We start from the raw sequence: 9,595 nt of genomic DNA, 5'->3' as shown, positions 1-9,595 counted from the left end.
AACTGGATTGACTCTTCATCATCTGAAATACAAGTACAACCATGTAATAAACTACAAATTTGGGTGATCGTACATTTATATACAACATAACACAACTTCATACAATATAAACATTTTAAAATTGCATACTCTGCATATATTACACTGTGACAGTGTTGCAACTATTTGCACTTTAAATTCTGACTACACCTACACATAAGCTGCACTTGTTTTCGGGCGATCGTGGTTTAAGAGTTGGGAGTTCGTATTGTAATCAGAAGGTTGCCGGTTCGAGCCCCGGCTCCGACAGTCTCGGTTGTTGTGTCCTTGGGCAAGACACTTCACCCGTTGCCTACTAGTGGTGGTCAGAGGGTGTCCGGCAGCCTCGCCTCTGTCAGTGCGCCCCAGGGCAGCTGTGGCTACAATGTAGCTTGCCATCACCAGTGTGTGAATAACTGAATGTAGTGTAAAGCGCTTTGGGGTCCTTAGGGACTAAGTAAAGCGCTATACAAATACAGGCCAAACTTACAGACTGATACCTGTTAACTTAAAGATCATAATCATCAACTTTTAAAATGCTTAAAGAATCATGTGAATGCAAAGCAGCTTAACATGCATGGATCTACGCAACAGACGGAGATTCTTTAATCGGTTGGTGAATATTTGCTAGCAGTCGCTGAGTGAAATTGGTTACAAACAAATATCTGATGTTTCACTAAAGCCATCTTGCAATTGCATTGGTCACTTTGGTCACCAACTTGCCTGCAAACTTTTGCCAAGTACTCGGCGAGCAGCTGTGAAATAAAATCCAGAAACAAAGAAACCAGTAACCGATTTTCAACGTGTGTCAGCAGGAACATAAGCAGCACTTGCCTACACATTTTCTTTACATCTGTGTTGTTGACGTCTGAGATGGATGGGGTTAACCTGAATGGATGAGTAAAGCTGTGTTAGGGTACCTGGGTCGTTGACCCAGTGTTTTCAGTTTTGTACCTTTATTTGTGTTCTCATCTTGGTTTATTGCTGTGACGGTTTTGGTTTCTCTTTTGCATTTCTATTTTTCCCTGTTTCTTCTTGGTTTGTGATTTTGTATTTCTTAAGTTTGGGTTTCCATACTCTGTTCTGTGTCCAGTCAGTGTCTGGGTCTGCCCTGGTCCTACGTCTCTGTTCCCTCTGTTGCTTGTGAGTCTGTGTCTGGAAGTTCAGTCTGTGTTTCCTGTTTTACTTTGAAGGTCCGTGTCTCATGTTAATGTGTCTGGTTTTGCTTCCTTTGTCTCATCAGCCCTGATTTGCCTCAGCTGTGTTTCCCTCCTTTCTCCCATTATGCTTAGTTTATGTTTTCCAGTTTAGTTAGTTTTTGAGTTTACGTTGCCTCCGAGAGTCTGCACTTTTAGGTCCATCATTCCTCCACTTCTTCCTGCACACAACCTTTACATGACAAGCTGAGGTGAATGAAAAAGCAAAAAGCACTCATCAAGCAAGGATGAGTGCTAATTAGCTAATGCTGGGTACTTACCTACACCCTAAAAAATTATTCAGGGGCTTAGTAAATATCATTATAATTCTAAGTTAGATGACCTTGATTAAATCTTTGAAAATCACAAAAGTGTTATCTTGAGTTGAAAATACTGAAAAGAATGCTTAAATTTTCAACACCAGTTTTTGAGTTGAACTGAGCTCTTTTGTTCAAGTTTATTTAAAAGAAAAAATTCTGTATTTGAAACACAGGGTGCATTATTTAAATCTACTCAATATATCTCATAGAAAGTACTCATAATAACTGAGACACTGGTATTCATACTTATCATTGTCTTTAACTTTAATTATTAATGGTTCAAAATCAATATAATTTTGTCCCCCAATACTAACTTAAAACTTTGAGTAAGACTAATGACCTTTGGCATGTACCGCACGCGAGGAGCATGGCCTCATGGGAGATTTTCTGCACGTTGAACAAGACAGACACACATCCACTGCAGACTTGGTAACGTTTTCAGGTAAGTGACCAATTCTTACATTAGCTGTCTTTATCCACACCGTTCTTTTATAACATGTTCTGAAGAAAGCGTTTGTCATGGTGGCTCACTTTTCGCAGCGTGTTTGTGCACGTTAATTTAAGTTTTCAACCCGTCTTCCAGTCAAGGCGGCGGGAAACCGCGCCCTTTTATCCTTTTACGTTCTGAGTCGCTATCTGCGTTCCGGGTAATTTGACCGGAATGTCCCGGTACCAGCGACCTGACCGTTTAATCGGGGGCATTTTAGGAACCACGTGAAAGCAGGTGTGCTCAGACATTTCTAGAAAATGGCCCTGTTGAGTCGCGGTGCGGGAGCTGCGGTAGTCACGCGGCCTGACTCACTCTGTCAGGTTGTTCAGGAGGAGATGAACAGACGTCATCAATGGCTTTGGTAACTAAGAAGACCTTCCCGCGGAACAGTTCATAGCAGCAACCATGCTGCTTAGCTTTCTTGTTCTATGTGGGGTCTTTCAGAGCATATAAGACGCTGCTTTCAGCTTTGTCCCGAACAGGGCCAGTTTTTGAGAGAACGCTGACAGGACCGCCCGGGTCAGCAGATTACCTCATCCAGGGCCGGTCCAAAGTACTATGGGGCCTTAAGTAAATTTAGACTGGGGGCCCTACTTCCTTTCAGATCCCAGAAAATAATGAAAAAAAAAAAAGCTTTGGTCCTTTTGGTCAAGCCAAAAGTACCATCATTTCCAGTATAGTTAGTATATAGTTAGTATAGTATAGTTCCAGAAACACTCAGTTTATTTAAATCCAGGTTGAAGACTCACCTATTCTCTACTGCATTTGAATAAAGCACCAAATCCACACTTTTAAGCTTAAATTTCAAAACTTACATTTAACTACTGATTTTATCTACTGTTGTGATTTTATGTTTTGATTTTATATACTGTTTTGTTTGTTAGTTTGTTTGTTTGCTTGCTTTAATCAATTTTAAATCATGCTTTTTATTTGTTTTTGTTTCTCTGTAAAGCACTTTGAATCACCTTGTTGTTGAATTGTGCTATACAAATAAATTTGCCTTGCCTTGCCTAGTTACTCCCAATTTACATAAATAAATGTTTATTTCAATCCAAGCTAAACTTTCTTATAAGAGATTGGTGTTATGGCAGATTACTCAGTGACATGTTTTGTAATGATAAAGTTTTGATTTGTATTTTTTCAGCACCATCTTCACCACCAGGAAAAAAATCTGCATCAACTACAAAGTAAAGCAGGTAATTTTACTCAGAGGACTTGATGTGTTAAATTTTGGAAGGATATGATATTGTTTTATACAAGCTGAGTAGTGGATGGTGATACCACCTAAATATTTATACTGGTTTTGTGGTGGGTTATTTTAGTCATACAAATGCCAAATCTAAATTTTGAGAATTTTTCAGTTCGGTAAATATATTGATGAGTTCATGGCCTGTCATCCAGTGTCACCATGAGTATAGGCGCAGCCCTTTAAGTGGGTATTCCCCTTGTGCGCGCAGCACTGAAGTATTTTAGTCCACGCCCACCTGCTGTGTGGGCCTCACCCTGGTCTAGTATAAGTTACGGTGAGACCAGGAAATCGGCTCTACCGTTTTTCTTCAGCCAGCCAGAAGATGTCCAGCGAGACCATCCGTCTGTGTCCATCCTGCCAGACCGGCTACATCATGTCGTATGACCGACATGCCGTCTGCGTGGGCTGCCTCGGTCCTCACCATGCGGACCTTGCCCTCACACCTTAATCCTATTGCTGCTCCTGTTAGCTCCTCCCGCCAGAGGAAAAGCAGCGGAGGTCAGCCTTTTTCAAGGCTGATGCTGAGGAGGCGTTCCCACTAAGAGAGGCACTCGCTGGAAGAAGCCATCGAGTTCTTCGATGGTGGGCCGGAATTGGATGATTCCACCCACCGTGAGGAAAACGGCAGTGGTGGCAGCTCCACTGCCTCCCAGCTGGGCAGCCTGGTGACAGAAGGGTGGATGAGCGTCGACGCTCATCCACCCCTGGCCTTCACATGTCGGCAAGGACGCCGCTCCCAGTTGTTGGTGCGCTGCTCCTGGATCTGCCTGGCATCATCCAGGAGGCAGCTGGTGAGAAGGAACTTCCCGTCCCTCAGCCTGCTCCACCCCCATCTGATGATCGTGGCTCAAGAGTTGGGAGTTCGCCTTGTAATCGGAAGGTTGCCGGTTCGAGCCCCGGCTTGGACAGTCTCGGTCGTTGTGTCCTTGGGCAAGACACTTCACCCGTTACCTACTGGTGGTGGTCAGAGGGCCCGGTGGCGCCAGTGTCCGGCAGCCTCGCCTCTGTCAGTGCGCCCCAGGGTGGCTGTGGCTACAATGTAGCTCGCCATCACCAGTGTGTGAATGTGTGTGTGAATGGGTGGATGACTGGATATGTAAAGCGCTTTGGGGTCCTTAGGGACTAGTAAAGCGCTATATAAATACAGGCCATGATCTGGCGGGAAGGTATGGCTCCACTCACTCTCGTTGCCCAGATCCCATCTGGCCTCAGTTCCCAGGGATGATGACCAACCTCTCTGAGGCAGCAGCAGAGCCAGCGAAGATTAGAGCGCCGGTCTCTACCTAGGGCTTCACAGAGGGCTTCACAGACCGGAGTTTTCCGCCTGTTCCCCCTCTGGAGCCGAGCCTCGCTTCAGTTTTCGGCACCAAAATGACCAAGCCCGCCAAACTTGACCAGCTGATAGCAAGGTTCACTGATCGCGCACATCAATGCACTGTTCAGTCAGCTGCATTGACTAACAACACTGATTTGCTAGCGTTTGTCATCTCCAGGAAGGTGGAGGAAGCAGAGCTGCCAGAGGAGCTGAAAGGCTTTCTCTGTAAAGCCGCTGACACGATTCTGAATATGTGCGCCACTTCAGCGGTGTGTTCCTCTCGCATCGCTGCCTGGCAGACGATGGTTCAGAGGGCAACCTGGCTCCGCCTCTTCCCTCTAAGATTATACAATCTCACAGGGAAATAGTGCAAGCAATTCATAACATAAAATTTAGAAGCTTAGTGGAAGATAATACTTTATGTTAAGGGTTTAGTCTGCATATTGAGAAACTCCACTTATATGGATTTATGTCTGGATGTGTAAATTAATCTTTTGCATGTTAGAAAATAAGGTCCAGGTTGCAAAAAATGGTAGATTTTTATTTTTTTATTTATTTTTTTTGATTGAATCAGAATTTTGGCCTTCAGATTTTTTGTCCTCTCCCATCCAGGTCAGTGCAGCGTTTCATAGGATCACGACCCTGAACCTTGAACCAAAGTTCATGTCATCGTTGGACTTGTATTCATCCAAACTCCTGTCCTTGTTTCAAGCCAAGAAAGGTGCTGCTGGACAACGCCACAGGGCACAGTTAAACCTTCTGCTTCAGGTAAGGAAGATTGCATTTTCTAACCACAAAAACGTTCCAACACAGCATTGAAGAGGCCCTTCCACTAAAAACGGCTTTTCTTAGGTTTCTGTTCAATATTTTAGCTCCACAGGTGTTCTTACCTTGATGGTGGGTGTGAAAACAGGTCAACAACAGAAAAAAAATAGTTATGTTTAAGCTAGAAATGGTAAGTCATGTTTTAAATGTGCAAATTTTGCCTCAGTTGAGACTTCCTGTTTTACAGAGTGGAAATTCCATCGAGAAAAAACGAGAAGTCATCATCAGATGTTTCATTGACCATCTGGGAGAGGATCCAAGTGCCTTAATCAAAACCTTTGAGGTTGGTGCAATAAATCTGTTTTAGGAATATTAGTACCGTATTTCCCGGACTACAAAGCGCACCTGAATATTAGCCGCACAAGCTAAAATCAGGGGAAAATCCTGGTTTGTACATACATTAGCCGCACCTGACCAAAAGCCGCAGGTGTTTCAATGTTGACTTATCATATGTAAGAGAATATGCACAAAGGGAATTGTCAGGAAAGAGATGGCTGTTTGGAGACACACCCCTTTTATTAATACCTTGAAAAACAAGTTATGGGTACATATTTGCATAACTTTTTAGGTATATGTACAAGTAGTGGTAATTACAAGTAGGACACATGTACTGTGCTTCATAAATGAGTAACAAATGTAGTACATAACAATAACCTGCAGCACACCAGAAAAATAGATTCGGACTACCTTTTAGGCTCAGGTGCAGCGAAACGGCTTTAACAAGAAGAAAAGTCAGTCATTCACCATCATCTTTCTCTTCTTCCTGCGCACTGAAACCACCAAAGTCCTCTCCTCCAGTGTCGGAAACGAACAGGCTCAGGATGGCTTCGTCATCCACTCTCAGCTTCTTTCCTTCGTTGTCACTTTCAAAACCAAAGAAATCCTCATTGTCAATGTCAGAGTCGAACACCCTCAGAAGGGCCGTGGCGGTGTCCTCCTCTCCATCATGCAACAGTCCAGCCCTTCAAATCCGTTGGTGATCGTGGATGTTTTCACACTTTTCCACGCTGTCAGAATCCACCGGTGGAATTGAGCATAACTTGCTTTTCGCAAGTTTATCACCGCTCGTCATCCACGCCTCCCGCTGAACGCGTAGCGCTACTTTGAAGTTTGTTTTTCGCGCTACTTGTACGGCACTGTGTTGCCTGGCGGATGGACATGTGACCAACATACCACTCTTGAACCCCGATACTGTGTGTCTGATCACATGCCCTTCCGCCAGGCAACAGCGGAACAAACAAAACAAATCTTACGATATGACAAAAATCATGGACAATCCATAGAAAAGCCGCACCTGACTAAAAGCCGCAGGGTTCAAAGCTGGTGCAAAAAGTAGCGGCTTATAGCCCGACAATTACGGTAGTTTATTTTAGCTTGTGAGATCATAGAAAAGTTTTAAGATACTGTTCTAAAGAAAAAAAAACACTTCAAAGCATACAAAAGAATAGCATTTGCTATTGCTATAAGATTTTGGAGCACAGTGTCTACATATTATGAGTACCGGTGATGTCATACAAATGAAACTTTTTGTTTCAATGTTTGGAAATATGTGAGCTTAAAACAGTTGTTTCTCTTTTTAAAGGACGGTGCTGATGCTGTCTTTGTTGAAGAGGCTTTGGCTGAGGAGGTGATGAAGATTTACCTGCTGCAGAATCAAGACAGGTCAGGCGAACCTACTGATGTGGGTATTGTTATTGAAGGCGTTACTGTTCTGGGCAAACTTGGGAATCTGAGCAAAGCCTGTTGCTATCTTTTGGGACTGTGCTATGCTCTGGATCTGAAATACCCCAAGAATTTCAAATGCACATTTGAAGCATTTCGAAAAGTGTTCATGGAGCTGGATCCAGGAAACCTTTCTGTCAAGGTTCAAAGACTGAAGAATGACCTCTGTTCATTGTAGACAAAATTTCACAGGGCTGTTCTTAAAGTGTTAGACTTGTTAAGTGACATGTAATGCTCATCAAAAGGTTCAGTTGCGACATTACATTGTTTTGACATTCCTGTTCATAAATAATGTTTGTACCATAAACTGTGTTTTTGTATTAACTTTCCAGATTCACATTAAGGTGTAAATGGGAGAGTATCATTATGGATGTTTTTTGGTCACTCTTTAGTTATAATCTTCCCAATTTTTTGGAATCAAAATAAGATGTTCAAAAACTATGTCACAGTGCAAATGTTTTTTTTTTTCAGGATTTATATCTTTTTGGGATCTTAATTTTATTTTTGTCATTTGACCTTTTCTGAAAAGGTAAAGTACTGCGTTCACTTGAGCCACTTTTATTCTTTGTATGGCAGGTACATTTTTCTTGTTGTTAGCATCAATATGCCAGTTTTACAGAGTTTTATCAAGCATGCCAATTTGGATGCAATTTTATTATATAAGGCTGTTGTGACTGAAATTTTATCCAAGTTCTATCCACTGAATGTAGAACAGATTTCAGCTCACTGTGTTCAGAGAAGGAATCTGCTAAATGTGTGATTCACAAAAAAGCTGTTTAAAATAAATCATTGTGAACAATGTTGAATTGACGTGGTTCTTTTTTCCTGTGTGTGTGTGTGTGTGTGTGTGTGTGTGTGTGTGTGTATAAATAAAATAAACACTTAATTGTAATTAACGTTTTTGCTTAAATTAACTTAAAAATATTAAGTAAATTGCACCATTATTTAAAAACAAATAATTGTAATGGTGTAGGTTAAATGTGCCAAGCATTTCAGCATTTCCTAATTAATATTTTATGTAGTTTGAACTTTTGGTTACTGTTGTTTTAACTTAGATTTTCAATTGTATTTACTCAATTTTGTATGTTACTGTAACATCTTTAATTGTTCATAACAACTTATTCCATTTTAGTTGGATTTACTCAATTAATAAGGTGTATTTAAGAGATGTGATTGTTTTTGCATTTACTCATTATTTTTGAGTGTAAAAGTGTTGCACCAAAATATTTAAGTAATTATCAGTTTTAGTTCTTAGAGTGTACCATCAATCCATGGATAAGGTAATACAAAACATTTTTTAAAGTGTGCATAGAAAAATGACTTGAATGAAGGACTAACAAGCTGAGTGTCTGTGGAGAAAGATGGTCTGTGTGTAATACAACTACGCTTGAGATTCAGAAGAAAGCTCTGTAAGCATTATTTCAAAATAATTGAAATAATGCTTACTATTACCCAATTTTCTAATTAATTGAGAATTCCAAGCACTGTTTTATTTTATCCACTCGTGATGCAAACTCAGGACTTATGTGCGATGTTATATTTTATTCTATAAAAATCTGCACACTCAATGTATTCAAAGAATTTACTAACTTCAGACAACTTGTAAAGTTGTGTTTATAAGCTTTTAGCAGCGGTGTTCCCAGGACAAAATTACTACCTCTTATATTGCTTATTTTCACTTATTTCCCAATGATAGTCCTCTCTAAACAGTCTTAGTCCAACATATTTTAGCTGCACTCATCAACACAGCAGTTCCCAAACTTGCAGAAGGAGTGAATACTCTCTAGTTCGATGTTCAGTTCAAGCGGACCAAGAATGAAGATGAGATAGAGACTTAGGAAAATCAATTGCACTGTGAAAAAGAAAGCAATCTGTCAGACCACATAACTACAGCACAGTGATTTTAACACATCCAGTCAGGCAGAGCATGTCTGAAGAGCAGCTTCGCTTGCTTTGCCATAGAACTGCACTGGTCTATCAGGTAATCTCGCCATCACAGAGCTTCTCCAAACAAGAGTTTCTGTCTGGCCCTCTTGCTTGAGCATGTGTCTGCTTTTTATTTCAAGTCCAAATCCTTTGGAATCAATGCAACACACACTCAGTGAGACAGACGTCATTAAACTAGTTGTTAGTCAAATGAAATCTGATTTATAACTGCACGGATAGCTGCAGTACCTTACAGTGATTAAAAATGACAAATCAGAATTTTAATATTGGCTTCTGCCATGAAGACTGACTTTAGTTTTCTGTTATTTTTGAATACGCTGCCAGCAATATGACATGTTTTTAACTGTGCTCCTCTATTGAACAACAAATTGGTAATATTACAGCGACACTGGACATCATAGTTTGACAAAACCCAGTATCTCTCATGCCATGTTGGCACATAAGTGAACATGGCATGACTAACTTGGGCATCTGTGAAGGCATGATTACTGTTGAATGAGTTTTGGTGGAAAG

At 41.1% G+C, this 9,595-nt stretch overlaps 1 protein-coding gene across 1 annotated transcript; it reads left to right on the top strand.

The window, feature by feature from the left end:
* The first annotated feature begins 1,504 nt into the window (after positions 1-1,504).
* On the top strand, positions 1,505-7,611 carry LOC113031233 (uncharacterized). Its single transcript, XM_026183247.1, has 5 exons — positions 1,505-2,385; positions 3,169-3,220; positions 5,201-5,356; positions 5,601-5,696; positions 6,996-7,611. The coding sequence occupies exons 1-5, from the start codon at positions 2,282-2,284 to the stop codon at positions 7,311-7,313; spliced, it is 726 nt and encodes a 241-aa protein (XP_026039032.1). The 5' UTR covers positions 1,505-2,281; the 3' UTR covers positions 7,314-7,611.
* The last annotated feature ends 1,984 nt before the right edge of the window (positions 7,612-9,595 follow it).

Source organism: Astatotilapia calliptera, chromosome 10 (genome assembly GCF_900246225.1).
Source record: "Astatotilapia calliptera chromosome 10, fAstCal1.2, whole genome shotgun sequence".
In the NCBI taxonomy this organism is placed as follows: domain Eukaryota; kingdom Metazoa; phylum Chordata; class Actinopteri; order Cichliformes; family Cichlidae; genus Astatotilapia; species Astatotilapia calliptera.
Note: the sequence above shows the minus strand (reverse complement) of the source record. Positions and strands in the feature narration are given on the sequence as shown.

Coding starts and splice junctions, on each gene's coding strand:
- LOC113031233 (XM_026183247.1), top strand. CDS start 2,282: ATGGCCCTGTTGAGTCGCGGTGCGGGAGCTGCGGTAGTCACGCGGCCT. Junction 2,386..3,168: donor AGACGTCATCAATGGCTTTG/GTAACTAAGAAG, acceptor GTATTTTTTCAG/CACCATCTTCACCACCAGGA. Junction 5,697..6,995: donor CCTTAATCAAAACCTTTGAG/GTTGGTGCAATA, acceptor CTCTTTTTAAAG/GACGGTGCTGATGCTGTCTT.